This window comes from Nyctibius grandis, chromosome Z (assembly GCF_013368605.1).
Source record: "Nyctibius grandis isolate bNycGra1 chromosome Z, bNycGra1.pri, whole genome shotgun sequence".
In the NCBI taxonomy this organism is placed as follows: Eukaryota; Metazoa; Chordata; class Aves; order Nyctibiiformes; family Nyctibiidae; genus Nyctibius; species Nyctibius grandis.
This window is the reverse complement of record NC_090695.1, coordinates 26731464-26754616: the sequence shown is the minus strand read 5'-3', so window position 1 is coordinate 26754616 and position 23153 is coordinate 26731464. Positions and strand designations below refer to the sequence as shown.

At 54.1% G+C, this 23153-nt stretch overlaps 1 protein-coding gene across 1 annotated transcript; it reads right to left on the bottom strand.

The window, feature by feature from the left end:
• Positions 1-21312: 21312 nt before the first annotated feature.
• Positions 21313-22554, bottom strand: FOXD1 (forkhead box D1). The gene has a single exon (XM_068423819.1). It carries the CDS (start codon positions 22552-22554, stop codon positions 21313-21315), a length of 1242 nt encoding a protein of 413 aa, XP_068279920.1.
• Between the last annotated feature and the right edge of the window lie 599 nt (positions 22555-23153).

The following is a 23153-nucleotide window of genomic DNA, read 5'->3' as shown; positions in this document are numbered from 1 at the left end:
TCAAAAACGCAGGTAGTAGTGCAGATAAGCAGAGCTGGCTGCCCCTTAGTAACCTCTTTCCCGATTGAAATCCTGTATTTTTCTCCAGACAAGCTGTTGGATGCAGAAGGTATAGTCCCGTGAAGTTCACCACACACACATACACTCCATTTCATTTGCAATGCTGATGCCCTATTCCTACAGTTTGCAGAGACTGGTATTTGTTTCAATACTTTTAACTGGGCCTCTGCTTGTTCTCGGTTTCCTGTTGCTTTGATCATGAGTTTCCAGCTCTCCTTGAGTAAGTTGTATCCTCCAAGGTGGATTTTCCCCTTTCCTGTGCTGGGCCAAAACATCCAAGTGACCTTTGATAAAAAAATCAAATTCCTCTCTCTCCTTTTTTTCCCTTTGGCCTTCTTTTTTGTTTTGTTTCTGACTTGCCATATGTGAGATAATTGTGCCCACAGGAATTCCTTTCAGAGTGCCTAAGCACAAAAGAAAAACACCCGGCCAGATCTTTTTCTAGAGCAGTACAAACATTTCCTTAAACCTAAGTGTCTCAGGAGGCACATTGACAGAAGGCTCCTTTCACCCAGAAAGCCCGCTCTGCGCTGAGCTGCCGGTGAACCCTCAGCCGCCTCCTGCATTTTGACGTCACTGATTGAGCGAAAGTTTTGCCAATAAAAGCAGTCACGTTCTTTGATTCCAGATTTATGACGATGGAAAGGAGGCCAGAGCCAGTCGCGCCATGGTGGGTTTTATTAATGGAAAAGGGCAGTGAGAACCAGTAGCTCTTTGACAACTTTGCTCCTTCGACTGCTGTCCCCCAGCATTGCACTTTGTGGATGGAGAGCTGCAGGCTCTCCTCTGCAGTGATAGCTTTCCCATGCTAATAAGCTCCCCGGTTAGAAGCCCTAGACTACCATTAGGAACTTGCACAGCCTGGGGAGGGCAAAGCGGGTCTTAAAACCACCCATGTGATTTGATTGCCATGAGGAACCATACTAAGAAAATATCCCTGTACTCTGAACTCATCTTATAAAGGGAATAAATCTGGTTTCTTCTTTGAGCTCTCCTCCCCTGGGGACTGAACTACTAACCCCTTAGTTTTAATAGATGAGTTATGTCCCTGGACAATGAAACACAAATTTTAGTCCTATCTTCAGCAGTTTCCAAGAAAATGAGTTGTACTTTCTCCCCAGCACAGCTGTGCTTCAGGATGTTTCTGTCTGTCACTGCGCTAACAAGAGATGGGGTTGCCAGGTAGCTTATCAGAAGGTCATTTTTCCCAGGTTCAGCATGGCTGTGTGGTGAGGAAAAGACCATTAGAGTCTGAATCCCACTTTGTGGAAAAGGCAGCTCTGTCAGTATCACTGCCAGCAAATGCCTGGAACTTGTGTTCCAAAGCAGGAGCAATCCCCGTTTCACGGACAACTGCATAACAGTAGTGACAGGGGCACATCTGCTTCTTCAGTGATCCAGCCAGCTTTATAGAAGAGCAAAATCAAAGTTAGGAGAACTTTGAAAATCAAAGTTAGGAGAACAGGCCAGAACTTTGCTGGCAGGTAAGAAAGAAGAAGGAAATGCCAATTCATTGGGAAAGAAGATGGTAGAGGTGCTAAGTGGCTCCTTCGTGCCCCATCAAGCAAGTCGCAGGACAGGCTGCAGCGCAGAAGCCCTGAGAGCTCCTTCCTTCTCCACTTTGGGATGTGAGGCTCAGCATGAGGCACTCTTAGTGCAGTCAGCAGTCACCCAAGTTGGATGGTTGCTCATGGACCTTTGGTGGGCACCAGCAATGAGGCAAGCACATAAACCACGTCCTGGTCAGTACACTCCTGAAAGCACCTCCCAAGGAGGCTGTAGCCATAGAGGATATGAAGTTCCTGCACAGAAGAATTCAGCAGTGCAGTCTAAGATAATGTCAACAAAAAAATCTGAAAGAGCACAGCTCAGTAGGAGTTACTGCATTATTATTTATTCATTGATAAGGTCCTACCACAGAACAACAATAAAAACTTCTGGGAATTTCACATGAGCAAAGCCAAGAGTCCAGCTTCCCCAAGACTGTCCAGTTCCTTTAGTCACTATTTCTGGTCCTGTTCATGGCTGCTATTCACAACAGCCCACTGACACAAGAGTGTCTGGAGCTGCTCCATCTCTGAGCTGGGTATGCATTCCAGCTATAATCGAGCCTTTAGATACAGCAAAGAAATTTGACTTAATTAAAAATGCATACTCTTTTAACCCACTGGCACACCACCATGAAAACTAGACAAACAAAAAAGCCCTGGTAAATAAAGACAGGGTTCATCTGGCAGGTTCTGCGTGTCTGCTTTAGGGAGTGAGCAGTGTAACTCTGTAAGTGCCAGAAAGCTCCAGGACGTGCATCAGCACCGTAGCCCGCCTCCAAAAACACTCTTTGTCTTCTGGGGTATGAAGAGCTGGCAGGCCTGAAGTGGCCAAAGCATATCCAGAGGAAAGTGCCTGTTATTCTTTGACACCAAACTGAGTTAATTAAGTGATTGTAGGATTAGCAACGAGTATATTTAATTTGGCAAGATCTTTGTCAAACTGCCTAATCAAAATTAGATCCAGGACTTTTCTGCTCTTGAAACTCATATGGACTGTGTAAGAGGCCTTCCTGCCTGGCATGGTTGGGAAAATTCATAACTTCATCTATCTACAGTAAGTTGGTATTGCTTCATCTGGAGTATTTTTTCACTTCAATACCTACCCACACACACACACTTCTATTAATCACCTATCCCTTGGATTTTTTACCCTTTGCAGAGGAAAAAAGGCCCATGCTTTAGGACACACTTTTGTTGTGATGTTTTTATTGCTGTTCTTATAAAAAAGGAAAGATTTCGTTTGAGCTAAACATCTCCAACATTTGCAGTTGTAGAAAACAGATTTCAGAAGAATCCTTGCAAAGAGACTGTACAGATAGGAAAACAATTTATTTCTCTCTGTGTGTGAGAAGGAATAAAATATCTCTCTCCTCAAAGGCATAGGACTTTAGATAACTAAATCTTTTCAAAAGTGCATAGAAAACCAACTGCATTGAAATATGATTTATTAATTGGCATTTGTGGGGGTTGAGGGCACTAAATGTCCAGAGATTTGGAATTTTAATGACATGGAGCCAGATTCATACAGATAAGTTTGATATATGTAGTTTTCATTGAGGGGGAGGGGGATATAAATATTAATGTACCCAATATGCCATTCAAGTTATTTATTGCAACTTGAGACCAGAATTTATAGAGAGCTATTAAAATATCTTGGTTGCGTTGGATCTTGATTGCAGATGGATTTGCCTTTATTTTTTATTATTTTTTATAGGATGAGGAAGAACGTGGCTATGCATCCCATCACGTGAGCGAGTTTATCAAATACGAGGCAGCAGCCAGAACAACAGAAATCACATGAGAGAGCCCAATTCCTGGTTGGCAGAAGCACATTAACCTCTCATTCATGTCACTGGGTTTAATACTCCAACTTTGTAGTAAAAGCGTCTTCCTCAAACCCGGGTTCATAAAAGTGTTAGTGGTCCTTGATGTTCCCAGCAGAGGATAGTAAGGAAAACACAGCCCTGAATGGCTCACATTGATTGCAGCAAATACAGAGCAGGAGGGTCAGCACCATTTCCCAGCGCAGAGCCAGTGCTGTAGAACTGAGCAGCTATTCATAGCCACTGGACCCTCTCCAAGCCGTGAGTGTAAATTTGCTTGTATCATCTTTGCAGAGAGGAACTGCGGTCCCCAGTGCCTCCCGCTTGATTCGGATAGACTGTTTATTTGTCTAGTCCTGTAATGATATTATCCACAGGGCTAGAGCCACACAGGGGAGGATTAGGAATTCCTGGAGGAGAAGCCATGTGTTTATTACCATGACAGCCCCGTGTGACACAAGCCAACAGTTACTTGTATTTGTTCTTACTCTCTCTGAAAAACTGGAGCTTGCAGCAGAGGGGCGAGGGCGTAGCATCGAACTCGCAAAGGCACAAGGCGAAGGGAAAGTGGTTGGCATTAGCACGATGGAAACTCCTTCCCCGGCTATATGCAAACAGCTCTACCTCAGGGTGCTTTCAAATGTAAATGTAAATGAGGGGGGACATCAGCGACTAAGTCTTTCCAACAGTGATAACTCTCCCGAACCTGTGCCTTTAACCTACCCTTCAAGAACATATAATAAGCCACGCAACTGAGATTTTAGCCTTTTCTAAAAGAAGCCCCGCGTTTCTAAAACAACAAAGAAAAAAACACCGGCACAAAAAGCTCTTGCAGGTATGTGCATGAGCCCAGCGAAAGGGGAAAAATGGCCAAGGGGGAGGAAGAAGTGGTTTTATCCTTTTGTTTTCCTTTTTTTTTCCCTTTTTTCCCCCCTTTATTTCCTATTTTAATAAATATTTAATCATGGAAAATGAGGGAAAGGCCAAAAGTAACAAAGAACTGTAGGTTGTTTATATTGCTTGGGAACTCCCTCTTTGCAGCTGACCATTGCTACATGTAGGTTAATTTCCACATGGAGCTGGAGAAACACTATCCCTGGTTTGTGAAGTATGGGTCAGCCGAAGCACGTTAATCTGTTTAGCATGTGTGCTTCGTGGAGGTGCCAGACCACCGTGCAAGAGCATAAGCAGCAGCAGCCATGGTCCTTGGGGGTAGTTAAGAAAGACTTGAAGTGAAATAAGTTTATAGAGGTTTCATTTCGTGCACCGTGCCAGCTTTGGACATTTCAGGCTTGGGGCAAAGCGAGGGCAGCCCTGCTGCTGCTTCTCCCCGGGGACAGGGGGTAGAGGCACCAGCCGAGCCCCCCTTTCGGGGGCACCCCGAAACCGCCGTGGCCCTGCACGCAAGGGCACCTTCACCGCTTTGGGCAGCCTGAGATGTTGTCGGGAGCTCGGTTTTAATCTGCGCCCTTCCCGACGCAGAGCCTCAAACCCAGCTGGAGGCCTGGAGCGTCACGCAAGCCGCTAAACGAGATAACAGCAAATAAAACTTTAGGAGTCTATTCATACAGCCCCACACAATGCAGACTAATCAACGTATCGTCTCTCGCTCGGGGATGAGCTGCGTGGCATGTGGCGCTCGGACTGACTCTCCGCTTCTCTCTCGTATTTTTTTTTATTTTCTTTTGAAATGATAGACACTTATTAAAGCATTTCCAAATAATCAAAATATTTGCTGATGAGTATTTATTTTGACAAGGGTTTTGGTTTGGCGTTCGACTTCCCGTTCAGCTATATGGACTGCAGTATTAACTTACTATAAAACCAAATGTGATTGAGATTATTCTGCCTCGGCTCTGTATTTCAGTCATTTGGGAGAAGTTTCTCTGGTAGATGAAATGAACAGTTACAAGCACATCTCTCTATTTTCCGGCGTGCTTCGCCATGTGTTCCTCGGAGCCAAAGGAAGACGAGCATTAATCGAGAGGAAAAATGCCCCGCGAACAGATACATCCTCTCGTCGTATCCAGAAAACAAGGACATCCACCTAGTCCCGCGGTGTCCCCATCCTTGCTGTATATAAAGCACAGCGGCCATGCGAGCGCTGCACGTCGAGGATCAGGAAAAAAAACAGGAACTGGGACGGGAGGAGATCCGGCACCAGGCTACTTCGCCCCGGATGGGTCCCGGGAGGCGCCCCTTCACTCCCTGGGCACCCGGATCCCGCCCCGTGGAACGACCCCCCGGGTTCGACAATCGCCACTCAGCAAGACTTTTTCTTTCCTCCAGGCCTGGGCGCTCGTTTCTGCTCTTTAAGGCGTTGTCGGCGACAAGATCGCAAAGAAGGGGCCAGGGCCAGGAGAAGCCGCGATGTAACTGCAGCTGCCTGGGGAAACCTTCTGCCGCTTTCCCGCTGCCGGGCGGACGGGCTCCCGGCCGTCCTTACAGGAATAAGCACATACAGTTTCCCTTGTTTCTTCTTCTCTAGCAGGAGGAATGGCAGCGGTCACCCTCAGGTGTTGGCTGGCACCGGCTCACCGGCGGGCTGGGGTCCCGGCGGTGCCAGGGCCCTCCCGGAGAACGAGCTCAGCACCGAAAAGAGCCTCCTTTAAGTGTCCTGCCCTTTCGTGACATCTGTAGTAGGTTACTTTCCTCTCCAAAGATTTTTTACTATAACACTTTCGCCTTTTGCTTGGTTGGTTGGTTTGTTTTACAACCTTACACGTGTTTTTCTCAGCACCCTTTTTTTTTTTTTTAATGATGAAGGAATTGTCCGGGATCTAACCCGTGCGCTAGCTTATATGCTGTCACTCCTCGCCGCTCACTCTTACCTGTGCTGATGGAAGATATTTTCTATCGTCTTGAGAAGGGCAGCGGCTCATGCCTTGAGCTCACTGCTGAAATCAGCCTGACACGCCAGTAAAACACACAGTGGCGCTGATCATCGCGTGTCCGTAGGCCGGGGTGTGTGCGGCGGGAAGGTGTCAACTATTTCAGAACAGGATTTCCCTTCCCGTTTACTCTTGCGGGGCCAACACAGGCGCACACACACACAGATATTTACTGAAAAAAAGAAACGTGTGTACTGAGTTTCCGGTACCGAACCGCGCCCCACTTTGCTTTCCCCGTTGAAACCTTTCACAAAGTGTTATTTCCTTGGGAAGCGTCGGGGGAGAGGTATCCCTGGATCAGCACTGTCCCTCAGCGTGAGAAGCCCTTTTCCACCTCGGGCGTTTAATGCTCCGAGCTACCCTCGGAAAGCAGTCCTGTCCTCCTCGAGGGGAAGGTAAGATCTCCCCTCAGCCATGCCCCTGCTCCTGCCCCGAGCAGACCAGTTCTGTCCCCACCCTCTGGGCACGGGGCACCGGGGGGGCGACACCCTGTCAGTTCAAGCCGTCAAAACCCTCTTTATTGCATTAATGACCTATTTTCTTTCCCTAAAGGATACAGTCGGAGATATTCCGTTTGAAGCAATCGCTGTACAGCCTGACCGCAGGCCAACTGAGAGTCCTGAGAGAGGAAGTTTAACGATGAGTTTCGGAGAAATGTGTATATTCTTCGCTTGAAATGCGCTCCTGGCCAGGGACCCGGGCATCCCTCACCCGGCGGCTGACATCTCTGCTTCGTTTGGAAGCTGCAGGACATCTCTGCTTCTTTTGGAGCAAGGCACTATCACTTTCACTTCGGTCAGCAATACCAAATCAGGAAAATGAGGTGGTGCCTGCACTGGCTCATGCATAATCGCGATAGTTCAATGACATCTGACGAGCAGACCCGTTATTTCCGACAGCCCGGTCTTTTTGGAGACCAGAAGCGTGGCAGGTTTGCATGGAGATACTAGGCTGGCCAATTCCAGCAATTAGGGAAGCTCAAGTCGCCTTCAAGCAGCCGGAGCCCCCGCCTGCTCTGGCGCTGCCGCAGCGGCGGTCGGTGGGCTGCATGGACGGGGTCGGTCCCCGCCCCGCCAGTCCGCACGGAGGGGACAAACACCCGGCGACGACGGCTTCTTCGTGCCGCTGCACAGTGGGTGCCGGGTCGGGGGGGTCCCCAGAAGCCATGCAGGGAGGCCCGGCGCACCCCTCACACGAGGGCGCCGTGGACACCGCTGCCCACGCGGGAAGGTAGAGGGGAAAGGGGCACGAAGCCGCGTAGCGTTGAGAACAATAGTTCCGCGGTGGTATCGGGAGGGTCCCTGCGAAGTTTGCGGGGAGCACTGAGAGGGGAGCACTCAGAGGGGAGCCGGGGCGCCAGCGCCGGGCTGTCCCCCGCCGCCGGTGCAGAGGGGAGAGGAGGGGAACCCGGCTCCCGCGGAAAGGCGGTGGCGGCAGGGACACCCACACCCCTGGCCTGTCGGTACTTCCCGGAAGTAACGAAACTTCCAGTGGGAGCACCCGCGCGGTGACCGTCTCGCAGGGACGCCCCGCTCCCTGGCGAGCGAGGCTGCGTGGAAACCGGTGCGGGAAAAAAAAAAAGCAAACCCACCCGCAAGACGAGGATGTGAGATGAGAATTTCGCAAGAAGAAGGGCAGGTGGGCAACACTGCTGCTGCGCTTACAGGCGGCGGGTCCCCGCACCGGCCGGAGGCCGCTGCGACCCTCCCAGGCCTCCCCGCGGCCATCCCCCGCGGGCCTCCTACCTGCCAGCCGGCTCCGCAGGCTCCGCACCGGCGCTACAGGCGGGTCCCACCGCTGCAGGCTTTGCCCGCCGCGGGCGGAGGGCTCCGTGGCGGGCCGCCGTGGGGCACGCGTGGGGCCGGGTGGACAGGCGTGGGAGCAGGCGGAGCGCTCCCGCAGCGCTGCCGGCACCAGGCCCAGCCGCACTTGCCGCGGCTTCTACACGTCTCGTAGGGCAAATGGCATTAGAAAATAATAAAAAAAAAAAAACGGGCCAATAAATTCCCCCAACGCAACGCGGAGTAGGCTTCCCACTTTAGAAGCTCTCCTCGTGTAAAGAGGTATTTGGGTTGTCCCCGAAATAATAAATCCCAACAGCAGACAATAAAATTTACTATCGCAGGAGTAACAGAAGCCTAAAATATTCCGAACACGTTCCTTGAACAAATAGCATAATCCCTGGCACACTGGAACACATGGTTTGCTTCAAACATGTTTTATTTTGTCATCGCATTGAGTGTACAGTATTTCTCTTTGGGTGCAAGAGTGATTGATATCTTTGGAAGAATTGTTTGCAAGAACATGAAAGTTGCCAAAGCAAACACGTTGGAGGGAGTGTGCAGAAGGGGGAGCAGAAGTATTTGGAGTAGATCTGGGTTTGGGGAGTTCACACAGAGGTGAGACAGCTAGAAGCAGAACAAATAAAAACATTCTGCACACTTCATCTAAATAAATTATATACAAAAATTGCCCTTTTGTAGCCAGCAACATCACAGTTACCACGCTTCCCTCATGCCCCTGTAGAACGTGGGCTGGAAGCCAACTTCCTTCAGCTAATGATTTGTAACTTTTGCTGCACTTGAATGAATCTATTAATATTTAGATCTCTCCAATTCTGCTCCATGCGAGCTGTCAGCATTGTTAAACAAAATAATCTATTTACCTTCTGTTGTACGTGTCCAGCAGGGGCTTGCGTGGCTCGATGATGTACGTTAATAGGTTTTTCTTACGCTCCACTGCACCGGCCAAAGACAAAACTTCACATATTTTGATCTTACTTTTTAAAAAATAATGTTTGTCAAAACTCATTAGATCGCGCAAACTTTGGGGTGTTATTTAATAACGTGCATTCCTGAAGGACAAATATTTATTTTATTCCCCTTTTATCTCTTTCTGCCATCAACATCTGGGGAAAGATGTTGCTCTGGCTGGTTGAGATGGCCAGATCACAAGGGTACTTTGGTGGGAGATGGCTGGGAGCGCATGTTTTCAGACACGTATTTCCAAGGCAAAACCTCTCTTGGGCATATCTCCGTCACTCCGAAACTCCCCTTAGTAAAGCCCCTGACCCTCCGTGCCCCACTTTCATGGGGCAGCGGCTCCCTGGGCCCTGGGAAGGGCTGTTCCCCAGCGGGGTGGGGATGTGGGGCCTCCTACATCAACCCACTGCCCAGTCGCTTTCTGGTCTGCTTCTATCCGAAGCACCCAGTGGAAGAAGAAAGAAAAGAAGAAAAAAAATAAAACACAAAACAACCAAACCTACAGCTCCGTACATACTGGACAGAGAGTTCCCTCTTCCCCGGGGATGAAATTCCCCGGCCGCAGGGTGACTCTGAACCTGCACCCCTCCTGCGCGGGATTTTCACCAAGGACTGGATTTGAGAGGGGCTTAACCCAGCTTCTCCACCTGCCCTCAGCCTCCCCCACCCCCAAAACATCCAATCCCTCACCTCTTGCCTTCCTGCCCAGCCCGGGGTGAACAGTACAACTGCACAAGGGAGCCCAGGGGCAAGGACATGGCCAGGACTCGCAGGAGTAGAGGAGCCAGGGCACAGGTTTTACCTAAACCTCTCAACCGGGAGCTCTGACCCCATGTTCATGCTACTTGCAGAAATTCCCAATTTAGGTTAAAAAAAAAAAAAAATATATATATATATATATATTCCCAGTGCTAACAAGGAAACTTGTTGTATAATGCCCACGAGGAAAACAATGTGAAACATGTAAAATGTAGACAGACAGCTCAGCCACCTGCTGACTGCAATGGACTACCAGGCACACAGCTGCAGCTGCCCCTGGGTCTAAACAGGGAACATCCTCAGCCCTCATCTACTTGTTTTCCAAAAGAGAGAGGTCGCCAGCGTCAGGGCTTCCCCTGGGGCTCCAGAAATGCAGATACAGGCCCTGGAAGATCCTGCACTCTCTAAAATAAAGAAAACTCTAAAACTGAGTAAAACTCGGAAAACTCTCAGCTACCCCTCCTGCTGTCCTTTGATCCTTGCAGGCCAGGCACCCTCCCCTGACTGTCTCTTGGGCACCTCCGGAGCTGCGTTTCTTGGTGAAGGGCCCCAGAAGCTGTCCGCGATGGAGGGGTGCGGGCAGGGGCACAGTCCATGAGCAGGGACAAGCAAGAAGCCTGCCTTTTGGGAGGGGGTGACATCCCTCCTTATATCTTCAGCAGCCCGGCTGAGCAGCCTAGAGAAAGACTCCTGCTCGTCCCCCAGGGCCAAACCCTCCTCCCTGTTGAAGGGGGCTTCCCTCCCACTGCCCGAGTTGGGCCTCGGGGATGCCGCTCGCCCCACGGACCCCAGCGGAGCAGAGATGAGATCCTCCGGGAGCATTTAATGGAGAGATGCACTCTCTGCAGCCGAGCAGGTCTGTCCCCTGAGCTGGGCTCGCTTTTGAAGGGGGGAAAAAAAAGAAGAAAGTAGATACCCTGTGTCCCAAGGGAAATATTTGATCGGTTTTGCCTTTCAGACTTGTCCTGTTGAGTTCACTGGGATTAGATGTGGTACAGCGTGAGCAGATCCCGCCTGGCCGAGGGCACAGGGCAGCAGGAAGCGCGCCTGGAAGAGCGCGGCAGAGCCAGGACACCGCCGGGGCTGCCCCATTTCCTACCTGCATGGTCACCCGGGGCCCAGAGCCAGTCCTTCCCCTGCCAGCAATGCCGTCTGATCGCCGAGGTAAAGAGGATCACACCAAGCAGACCCTCCCGATTTGCTCCCGTTCCCCTCTCCAGAAGAGGGTATCTGGAGAAAGTGACTCCGGAGGCTTGGCAGAAAAGGGAAGATGCCACTTGATTTTCCATGCTTGCCACTCCCATAGGTCTTTCTCCCATAAATCACACCCGCCAGGGCTCTCTTGGGGGAAGGCAGGGAGAACGGGACGCAGGTGCTTTCCCCTGTCAGATATGACTGTTTCTCCCAAAGGGCCCATCGGGTCGTCCTTTGAAAAAAATAAATTATAAAATAAAATCCGACCCCCACTTTAGCTCACTCTGCTGACATGTGGTGCGTTGCAATCACCAAAGACCCCAGGGTGAAATCCTGCTCTCTCCCCCCTCCCCGACGGCACCGACGAGGCCGCCTGCGGCACAAGCCGGGTGCCGTTCCCCGGGTGAGCGCCGTCTTCGGGAGCTCTTCGCCTGCCAAGTCATGAGTGCGAGCTCTTTTCAGGCACTTTTGGTCATATCTAACCTGTAAATTAAAGCATCTGGGTGTAACAGGCTGGTGTTAATGAACAGAACATTTTCCTCCTCCCTTTTCCCGTCAGCACCAATCTTTTATTCGCTTTTATGAGGACAAAAATCCCTCTGTCTCACGGGGAAGAAGCGGCGCCGCAGATTTACGAGGTGCTCAGACAGGACAGTGCTCCGCCGGGGCTGCGCCCCCCCGGGAGCGGGGCGCCCCGAGGGCTGTCCGCGCCCCCTGCGCACACCCGGGGGCAGTGCGGCCGGAAACCCGGCTCTGAGCTGCCCCGGGGAACGAAAACGCCTCTGTGTGTGTTGGGTGCGCGGAGGCGTTCCCAGCTCCGAGTTGGAGGCACTGGGCACCCCGGGGAGGGATTTCCAGCCGCCCTTCCCTCACCCCGCCCGGCGGCCCGTTGGAAACAGCCGCTACTCCTGGGCTTCCCGCAGGCAGCGTTTTGGGGGCAGGAGCCGCCCCTCCGGCTGGTGACCTTTCCCCATCCGCCCTCGGCCCCTTTTTTACCCCGCCGATACTTTCCGTCACAGGCCGGCGCGGCACAGCGAGGCAATGCAGAGAGCGGGCGCCGGGCTCCGCACCTGCGCAGGCACCGCGACTGCGAGGGGGCTGGGCCCAGGGAGGAGGGCGACGGCCTTTTCCCCTTCCCCGAGCTCCCTCCTCGCTGGCAGAAGGCAGCGGAGCAGGAGCTGGGGAGCCCCATCCAGACCCCCTCCCCTATCCCTCTGGCTGCTGAGAAACGCCGAGGATGGAGAGACTGGGCCTGCGAGCAGGAAAGCCGGGGCCGAACATAAGGGTAAAACGTCAGCCTAGCGCCATTTTTCTGCCCTCCGTTTTTATAGCTGCATTATCTCTTTCTCTCCTCCCCGCCCCCCCCGCCCCCTTTCTCTTTTCGAGGTGGAGGCGGGGTGGTAGTGGAAAGAAGTAATTCTACTGAACAGAAAAATCAGGCCCAGGAAGGAGTTTCTTTTGACGGCTCAGGGTGATCTATCCAGGCCCTCTAATTAGAGAGGGATCCAGGGTGGCATTAGTTTCCAAATATTTTAATCGAGCTTTAAGTAGAGCTCTTTTCAATGGGAAGAGCTAAATGTAGCAACTGTTACCGTCCCCCTGAATGGCCACCTCCCATGGTGGGCATTCAGCCTTCCTTTCACAAGCCCTAAGCAGTTTAGTCTATGAACCCAGCAACACTCCACATATCTTCTAATTAGTCTAATTAGAAAGGTGGATTGATAGATGCAAGGAAGACACAGTTAAGTTAGGAAGATGCTCAATCCTGCCAATCTGTGCCAGGGAGCAGCTTATTCTCCACGGGAGGAAAAAGAAATCAAGGGGAGGTGAAAAAAAGAGAGAAAAGAAGAAAGAGAGAAAGGAGAATCCCAGAGCCTGACATGAAAGACAAGTCCCGAGGAATCTGAGGGGCAGGAGCTGCTGTCTCTTAATTGAGGGGCCACATAATTGAGGTGCTTTTCTTGACCAGGTTTTCCCCTAGGGAGGTTGGCTGTTTGTCGTCCCGAGCTGGAAGCGCTCCCGGCTGCATGGCACAGCCCCGGGCCGGGCAGCACCCACGGGGCATCACTCTGGCCCCCGCCAGCTCGCCGCTGGGATGCGGGACCCCGCAGTCACACACGTGTGGAGGGGAAGGAAGAGAAAGGGGAAGGCGACGAGAAGTGGCTTGCTTCCTGGGTCCCCACTTCGGCCTGTCGCCTTCCAGCCTGTCACTGTGGAGTGGGGACCTGCAGAAACCCCGTTGAGGCTGTGTTTGTGCAGGGATGCGTGATAGAGGTCTGCTCGGGGTGCAGGGGCAGGCGGGGGACAGAGGAGGCTCTCCGCCCCACATTCCAGCCCACCACAGCCTCCTCGCAGGGAGGAAGGTGCGGTGGGAGGCAGTGCGGGTGGCTTGAGGGAGGCTGAACCCTTTAACTGGGCGATAAATCAGGGAGAGGAGCATGGGGCAGTGGGCGCAGGTGTCAAAACAGAGCAAAAGTCGGTCGGCCAGGACGGCGGGGCAGGGCCTTCTCGCCCCCTCCCTGGTAAGTCTCCTGCCCGCAGACGGGATGGGTCGGGGGGAAGACGACAAGACAGGGCCGGCGGATCGCGAATCCCTCCGGGCCACGGCGGGGAAACCGGGCCGCGTGTGGTGTCCTCTCCTCACACGGCCTGGGCAAGCTCGTCCACCGGCGGGCTTTTGCATTCTTTTTTTTTTCCCGCCAGGCCGGCACACAAGCCCGCAGCAGAAGCATGGTGGAAGGAAAGGCCCCTACCTCTCATCTCGGCACGCTGTGGCAACTCCCCGCCCGCTCTCCTTGCTCCTTCCCCCCCCCACATGCCTTTCCCCGCACTTGCTCTCTCCCTGGAAGACTCGGATTACGGACCAAATCGTGAGCGATTTCAAATTCAATACTTCACTGGGGAAAAGCGGGGGTGAGGGGTGGAATTAAGACCCAGCCTGTCAAAGTCCCTAATCAAACTGCTGGCGAAAGGGGATTCGTAGACAAAAGGAAACAATGGAAGTCTCGTTAGATCATTTTTCTGGACATTGTTTATGGTCTGGAAGGGATCAATCGTTTCAAAATGTTACCAGTAAAAATGATCCTGTGTGGAATGCAGCTAATCCTTTTAGGTTCCTGTCAACTGTTTCCACTCAAGGAATCCGATTTTTCAAATCAAAGGTGCAGAACTCAATTGCCGAGGGATTTATAGAGCCGGCACCAGGCTCCCCGCCCCCTCCCCCCCTCTCCAAGCACCCCACGGTGTCTCCAAACGTCCCGCGTGGGTGCTGAAGGCAGGACCATGCTGGGCCACGGGTTGTCCATGTCGCGGCGGGTTATCCACCCAGGGTGCTCCCTCGACGGCAGCTGAGGTCTGTTCTGCCGGCGAGCGGCCCGGTACCCAGAGCAGCCGAGGTAGGGCGGCAGCGTACCTGGGGCCGGGAGGGGGCACGGAGCAGCCGGTCCCTTCCAGTCGGGCTCCCTGCAGCGCCCCCGGCCCTGCCCCGCCGCGGCCGCGGAGATTTGCGCCGCTCTCCCGGGTGAACCGCGCCGTCTCGCAGCCGGAGGCGCAGCAGCATCTCCGGGGCTGGGTTCAAAAGCTCTTGTGGGAGCGCTGGGTTTGGCTTGCCCGGGTGTTAGCAAGTTGTTGCGGGCTTCCTCTGGGTGGGAAGGAGGCTGGAGGGGAAGGGAGTCGGTTTAAAAGCAGACACATCCACGTCGCTTGTCGGTAGCTCCGCGCCCATGAGCGGGACGGGGTTCTGCCTCACGGGCGAACGGGACCGGTGTCTCCCCCGAAAAACATGTCCCGGCCGGCAAATGTCTGAACACCCGTGGAAGAGCCATAGCGAGGGGAGACGTGCTGAAAGCGACCTAAAGATGTTAATTTCCAGAGAAAGGCCGCCCTTTGGCTTCTGGTACAGGAACGGGAGGCAGAGGGGAGGAGGTCTGCGGTTTGGTGTTAGCGGGGCCGCCGGCTGCCGGGCGCTTGCGGGACAGCGCGAGGGCACACACTCGTGTGCACCGCCGCACATGCAGCGCCGTCTGCATGGAGAAAGAGAAGTTAAGGACTTCCAGGATGTTTGACAGAACCCACCGAGCTGCCCCCGGCGTGATTTTGTGCAGTCAGAGGCAGGCTGGAATGCGTAGCATAAATTGTTTTCCATGGTTCGTAATTTCCGACCCCATCCACTTTCGGACAAGCCTGACATACCTGTCCCTGCTCTCTCTGAGCTGGACAATTTTTCTTTTCACCAATAGTTCCTTTAGTCGTGAACTATTGATCCGAGGACACAGCCTTCCTTTACCCCTTCCTTCGTGTAGCCGACAGGTGGAATTTCACTGTATACACGTATATTAGAAAACTATCAGTCTCGTCTAGTGGTTGCTGAATAAGCAGATGTGACAGTGTTTATTTTACGAAAAGAAAACCCGAGGAAGACACCTCATTTATCTTGACTGTGTGTATTTAATGTATTTCGTGTATACAGGTGTGCATGTGCTCTCCTGTAATGAAAGTTGAGAAGCAGACCTAACGTCCACAGCGGTAGGAAGAGCCATATTCCCGGGATTTACAAGGACTTTCCAAAGCGTGGGCATTTGCCAAAGCGACCACCGCAGTGCTGCAGATGAGGGCGCGGGTCGGTGGCAGCAGCGGGTCCCGGGCACACACGCCCGAGCATACACACGCATTTCGGTGCACGCAGATGGTTTTCTATTGCGAGTAGGGGAGAGAAATACCTTCGGGTTAACCGTGGATAAGTCTTCCCCAGTCTCAGACAACGAATTAATGCAACAACTGAAATCTCTATTTATTCTTTTGCTTCCAACATAAATTGTATAATTCATCATCTAAATATGGGCCCCGCAGACTTCTGCATGCCGTTTTGCTCCATCAACGAAAGGGAAACTTAGAATCAATTCAACAGGTCTCTTGTGGTTTGGAGAAAGGGCAAGTTTAATTATTTTGATTTAAAAAAAACAACACAACTTTCCCTCTGAATTCAGTTCAGTGATATAATTTCTGAAACTGGGTTGTCAATGCATTTATAAAAAAATAAAATTAAAAAGTCTTCTGTACAGTCCAGTCCATATTTTTTTCTACTTTCTGGGCACTCCAGGGCCTAGCCGGGTAGGTCTCTCCTTTCCTTCGAGGCACAGCCCGCAGCGGGAGCCCCGCTGCTCCTCACCGCAGCAGCCCGCGGAGACCTGCACTGAAGGCACATCTTCGTACGAGGCGCATCTTCCGCGGGGTTCCCGCGGTGATTCCCGACGAACCGCCGCCGGGTGCCTCCCCACTCCTACGGGCGGTCTCGGCGCGGAGCACAGCCGCGGCCGCGGAGGTTCTGCCCCGCTGCGCAGCCGCGCACAGCCCGCAGTGCCACCCGCGCCGCTGCAGCCGGAGGGGCCGCGAGTTTTGCTGCGGGTCGCCCTGTGCCCCCCCCGCCCCAACCCCGCAGCCTTTGCCTCTCCTTTTTTGGGTCGCGCCGGGAGCTGCGCGGTGAGCCGGACCGGGCGGCGGGGAGGGGGCCGGCAGGGCTGCGGAGCCGGCAGCGCGCAGCACCCCTCCGGGCGGCGACCGCCAGCGGGGCACGACGCTCTTCTGCAAGAGAAAAACAGGAATAAGGTGTTCATCGATGTGGGGCTCGACTGCAGGTCTCCGCCTCCCCCGAAATCGACGGGTACCCATCTGCGCGGAGAGACAACGAGCACGTTTGCTGCCGCAACATGGATCCGAAAGCAGCTCGTTACCGTCGGGAGTGCCATCTTCCTGCACACACGTACATACACACACGGATGCACGAATCTTTCCTCCGCATCTTAGTCGCGCTTTGCAGGAAGGGGCAGCCAGCGGAGAGCCCACATCGGCTGCTCGACGTGGCTCTCACGGTGGGGGTTGCGGAGGGGAAAGGACTTACGGATAAGGGCGGAGAAGCCCTGCAGTCACCAGCAGCAGATCACTGGCGGCGTGCGGGCGAGGGGCGGCGGAGGCAGAGGCCGAGCGGACACCTACCTACTCGGGAAGCGCCCGGGAGGCTGCGGGTGCACGGCGGCCGGTCCCCGCCGGCCCCCGGGTCCTGTCGGTGAGTGCGGCCCGGCCCGGCGCCACGCCGAAAGGGGAGCGGGAGAAACTTCGCTGCGGATGGGCGAGCCGCTGGTAACGAGATGAAAAACGAATCTGCTTTGGTTAGCAAGTCCCAGCACAGGGAGCGTTTGGCCACGATCATAATTTCCATTATTTCTGTCAAATAGAATATTATCAGAGACTACTTAAGTACTTTCTGTAAGTAATGAGAGAAAGTATTACATACAGAAGAGAGCCTCCGGGCCGTGCCAAGGGACTATTAAACCAGATCCACTTTCCGAAAGATCGATCTCTCGCACAGTCCTCGGTCTCGTCGGGGGCGACCGTGCGCTCCGCTCTCGCCATCAGCCCCGCAAGAAAGGCAGCGGCTGAGAGCAGGTGAGGGCCTCTCCCTCCCTTTCACCCTTCCGACTCGGGGACGGGGCTGGCCCTGGGTACTTGAAACTAGCTTGCAAGGACGGGGGGTGCACCAGTCGACACCCCGCTGCCCCCCGGGCTGCCTCTCGCTGCACCAGAAAAATAACCAGGAGCGAATGCCTGAAGGAGCTGCGCATGGGGAAGGAGCTGCGGATGGGAGAAGACCAGCTTCAGGGCCGGGGAGCCGCGCACGGGGGAGCCGCTCACGGGGGCACCGCGGCTCAGCCGAACCTCCGGACTGGGCTGCCCGCCGCAGCCCACGCCGGTGCCGGCAGAGTCAGCGCAGTGTCGGGGCACTCTGCACAAGGCGGAAGGAGCGCGTCGGCAGGAAGGGCGCAGTGTGCGGACGTGCAAACTAATCAGCTTCGAAACGGAGAAGGGAAGGGGAAACTTCTTTTATAGGGGATGTGGGAAGGGACCTAACACGGTCCTGCTTGAGAGAAGCATTATACAAGATGCTTGAAAATAAATTAATTTTTTAAAAATCTAATTAAAATATATAAATCACCCAACAGAAACAAAGAAATATGTGGAAGGAAACGTTTCTGGATAGAGACACTGTGTGTGGCACAAAAAGCGATTGAATACATACGGGCTTCATTAAATTCCCAATAGATAACATTTGGCTAAATCTATCCCTAGATTAAAACACTGCATAATAGCAACATAAACTAAAACGTTTCTTTTTGTGTGGTCCTTCTGGAGAAACTGATTGAAACATCAGCCCCCTCACAGAGCAATCCCCTCCCAATTCAGGTCAAGTAATTCGTCTCTCAGCCCTACGGGGGATACGATGAGAAAAGGAGACGGGTTAATGAATCCACACTTTGTAGCTGGGAGGAGGAGAAGGAGGCGACACCATCCTGTTTGTCCCACCAGTTCGTTTATTAGGGCCTAGCCTGTTTTGGAGGAATTGTTCGTCCGGCCTCCGTCCCTGCGAGGATTACACGTCCCCTCTGTTCGCCTTGAAAGCCGGGGGGGCACGGCGGGCCATTTGCATGCGAAAGGGGCGCTGCGGCCCGGCGGTGCTGCAAGCCCATTAAAGGGCTGCGTGACCGGCGGCTTTTCTGGAGGCACCTGCTCCGGCCCCGCAGCCGCCATCCACCGCGCACCGCAGCGGCGCCAGGAGAAGTGACCGCCGGGCCCCGGGGCTGAGGCCGGACGGCTTCCCCGCGGACTCGGAGTAAACAAGTGAAGGGGTCTTCCCCCAGCACCACAGCCCCCTTGCCCGACCCCTTTCCTCAGCTCTTAAAAAAAATAAAGCTACACCACGTATTGCAATTTACTCCTGCCAGCTTCCCTGCCAACTCCCAGGTGAAGGCCCTGTCTGCACATGGTCCAGAGGACCGGCATAAAGCGTGGCAGGAACAAGTGACCGAGCAGTTTTCTTGCCATACACCTTTGAGCACGGCTTTCCTCTGAAGAGGCCCGAGGGAAGGGCGGCGGGCACACTCCGACCCCCCCGCCCGCCGTGCCGGGCCGTTCCGGGCCGGCCTCCGGGCGGGGAAGTCGCCGGGCTCCCCAGGGTTTGCTGCGGGGAAGCCAAGAGAAACAAATACCGGGCCGCCAGAACCTGCTCATCCCATTTAACTGCGCGGGGACAGCACAAGGACAGACATGGCCTCTCGCCCGGGGCCGCTGCTCGAGCAGACAGGAGTCGGGCCGACCGCACGCAGCATCCCGCCGCGGGGAGCCCGGTACCGCCGCCCCCACGGCTGCAGCCGCCTCCTCCCTCCCAAAACCTTTCCCTGCATGATTTCAGCCACATCTCCGAGGGGCGCCTCAGCCGATCTCGGTACTCCGCGCTGGGCGGGCGCGGCGGCCCCGGCCGGGCGCGGGGAAAGCCGGTTAGTCGGTCCCTCGTGAAAAGGATGCGCTCTCCCCGAAAATCACGTACGCGGTGCGTCTGGGATCTTTCCCCTTTAGTTTTAGAAATTAAACGGGACTCTACATCCTCGTCCTCTAAGAGATCCAGGCCACTCAGAGTCCCTCCAGTTGTGGACTGAAAATAGAGGCCAGCAGAGACATTACATCCACTCTTTCCACTTACTGAAACCCGTTAATTTATCCCTGCATTGCTACAAACAAAACAGAAAAGCACCACCTTTCTATCCATGAGAATACTTAAAACCAAGGCAACGAGGTACTTCGATCTGCAAAAGCATGTAACCACACAACTTTCCCCTCCTCACTCCAAAGAGCACTAAAAGGCATCCCTCCTTTTTTTTTTCTTTTTTTTTTTTTTACAAAAATTCACATAATTTATCCCGGAATATACTAAATTGTTACAAATACAGTCGTACTTGAAAAGCGCCTTCCTGATTTGAAAAACCTGTGTTCCTAGTCCACAGCAAGCAACCACACGCCTGCTCTTAAAACCTGCGATTCTCTTTTCATGTCTAAGCTCCGAATATTTGAGGTCAGCTTTTTGGTTAAAAATAATTTTAGTCTATGAATAGTTATCCATCGACCTTATGCGTGTTAAGATGAGAGTTCAGAATCAGAAAAGCTGCTTTCACGGTTTGTTTCCTACACTTACATAGCCTTACTTCAATAGCTCGTGCACTTAATCAGCTCGTCACATGATGGTATTCCAATGCTCATTTTATATTCTATTTATTGAAAAGTAGAAACACATGTCTTTATTATCGTCATAGAAACATAAGAGTCTAGGACGAATCTCTCTGAAGTTCAGTACGTGTCCCTTATTAGTAGTATTTTAATTTGGGCCTCTTGGAAACCAAACTGTGATGCGGTTGTTATGTAGAACACACCCAAAAGTATAAAAGTAGTTTAAAACTGGCTTTTTAATCAATACCCTGATTGGTGCCTTACAGAACCGGACTTTACTCCCGCGAGAGAGACCTAGTTCTATTTATTTCTTTTGTCCTTGCTCTTTCTTCTTCTTCTTTTTTTTTTTTTTTCTTTCCCTTTCATAGGGTTAACAATGGTTTCACTGCAAAGATCATATTCTGATCTTCTTCTTCGCGGTCAAATCCAGACATAATAAATTTCAAGCTGTAAAATTCCTTGGCTATTGTGCTATTAAACCCGAAGAAAAAAATATCAATGTCCCAAAGAAGGGAGAAGTATTAAGGAGGGAAGGGTTCTAAGCCAATTGTTTGGCTGGGCTCCTTTGGTCTTTGGGTTTGGGTTTGCTTTTTTTTTTTTTTTTTGAAAATTAAAAATTTTATTTTTGAAAAATTGTAAAAATTTTACATTAAAATGGTACAATAATACTTGTCAGTAATTTTTAACAATATTCCTTGTAAAGAATACGCATAAAGTACAAAATAAAAAACTCCGTAAGCCTATTATAATACAAAACACAGGTTAAAATAAGAAATTATAATCTTGACTTTCTTTCGTGTAAACATGTTAATCTTTTCTTTTATAAAAGCACATGAGACAAGTGTACTAAAATGAAAAAGTATTGCTTTGCTGTCCTGCTTCAAGCCTTTATTTTTCCTGTACATTACTGTTTTCAAGCTCCTAGACCTGAGAATCTCTGAACTTCAACGGTTTAGAGACGTTATTTATCACCATTTTTTTTTAAAATTTTAAGGAGTAACGAGTAACTTTCCAAAAGTGTGACCGCCTGCCCGTGCAGCATCTAGGCTTTGCATAAGTGCAGGTCCCGGGCAGTCCGCCGGCCGCGGCGGACACCCCCCGAGCCCCACAGTGCTATCCCCGCGCAAAGCCCACAGCCCCTCCGGGCGGCGTCCGCCGGTCATCCGAGCGGCGGAGAAAAGCAGATACGCCAGATCCTACCTTTGGAAAGACTCCCAAACCCTTAACAGTTAGAGATCCGGGCCGCGAAGCCAGGAGCGGCGGGCAGGGCGGCGGCGGGGGGCAGGCCGCCCCCGGCGCTCCCCAGCGAGCGGGCCAGCCCCGGCGCCGCGGCCGATTGCGAGGCACAGCTGCTGCCCGCACCGGGGCCGGCCCCCCCCCCGATGATGCTCTCGATGGAGAAGGGCGAGCGGGCCAGCGCCGCGCCGCTGCCGGGCTTGGCGGCGTGCAGCGAGGCCGCCAGCGCCGGGCCCAGCGGGTGCGCGTAGCCGAAGGGCGTCCGTGCCAGCTCCGCCGCCGGCAGCAAGGGGCCCGGCGGCGCGGCGGCAGTGGGAGGCAGCGCCGCGCCGGGGGCGCTGCCGGGGGCGACGGGGGGCTGGCGGGGCGGCGGAGAGGGGTGGTGGAAGGCGAAGAGGGCAGAGTGGGGGTGGTAGGGCTGGAGCTGGAGGCCGTAGCTGCATCCGTACGGTCCGTAGGCGCAGGGCGGCTGCTGCGGGGCCTGGGGCGGGGGCTGCGGGAGGAAGGCGGCGGGGTCCACGGCTCGCAGCAGCAGCTCGGGCGCCGGGAGCTGCTGCCGCTTAAAGCGCTTTCGGCGGCGCAGGAAGCTCCCGTTGTCGAACATGTCGGCGGACTCGGGGTCCAGCGTCCAGTAGTTGCCCTTGCCCGGGTTGCCGGGCTCCCGGGGGATCTTGACGAAGCAGTCGTTGAGGGAAAGGTTGTGGCGGATGCTGTTCTGCCAGGCGGGGAACTTCTCCCGGTAGTAGGGGAAGCGCCCGCTGATGAACTCGCAGATCTCGCTCAGCGTCAGACGCTTCTTCGGGCTCTGCAGGATGGCCATGGTGATGAGAGCGATGTAGGAGTAGGGCGGCTTCACCAGGCTGTTCTTGCCGCCGCCGCCCGCTCCGCCGCTGCCGCCCGCCCCGCCGCCGCCCGCGGCCGCCTTCTGCGGGCCGCCCCGCGAGGGGGGCCGAGAGCCGCCGGCACCGTCCCCGCCGCCCGCACCGCCACCGCCGCCGCCTCCGCCGCGCACGTCCGACCGCGGCAGCAGGGCGGCGTCGTGGAGGTCGCCCACATCCTCCTCGTCCTCTTCCTCCTCCTCCTCATCCTCATCCTCGGCGTAGGAGCGGCGGCGGCGCCGGGGCTGCGGCTCCTCGTCGTCCTCCTCGTCGTCCTCCTCGCCCACGACATCGATGTCGGTCTCCTCAGCCAGCGCCGAAGCTTCGGACATCTCCGAGCTCAGGGTCATGGCGCGGCGGCGGGGCAGCGCATCGGTGGCGGCCGGCGCGGCGCGGCGGGCGGGAGAGCGCCCTCCCCGCCGCCGCCAGGTCCCCGCGCCGCTCCGCGGACAGCCGCCCCGCCGCCGCCGCGGGCAGGGGGGCCGCTCCGAGCCGCGCCGGGCCCCAGCGCCGCCGCCGCGCCGCGGGAGCGCTCCCACCGCGGCTGTTTTGGGTTTTGTTTCGGGGTATTTTTTGCTGCTTTTTGGGTTTCTCTCTCTTTCCCCCCCCTCCCCCTTATTTTGGAGTCTTTCGGGGTTTTTTTTTTGGTCGGGTTTTGGGGGCGGGGGGGGGCTGTGCCGCCGCGCCTGGAAGTCGGTTCCCCCTTCTTTCTCTTCACCTCAGCCCCCAGACATTAATGGATGCGGGGCAGGAGAGAGCGCGCCTAGTCCTGGGAGGAGGAGAGGGGAGGAGACTGGCGAGGAGGGGGGGCGGAGGGGGCGGCTTGCCCGGGCCTTAGGAAAGACGGTGAAAAGGCTGGGGCCGAGTCACAGAGGGGGCGGCCTTCCTCCCCTCCTTATAGCGAGGGGGCCATCACATGGTTCCTAGCGTCAGAGCGCGGCGGGGCGAG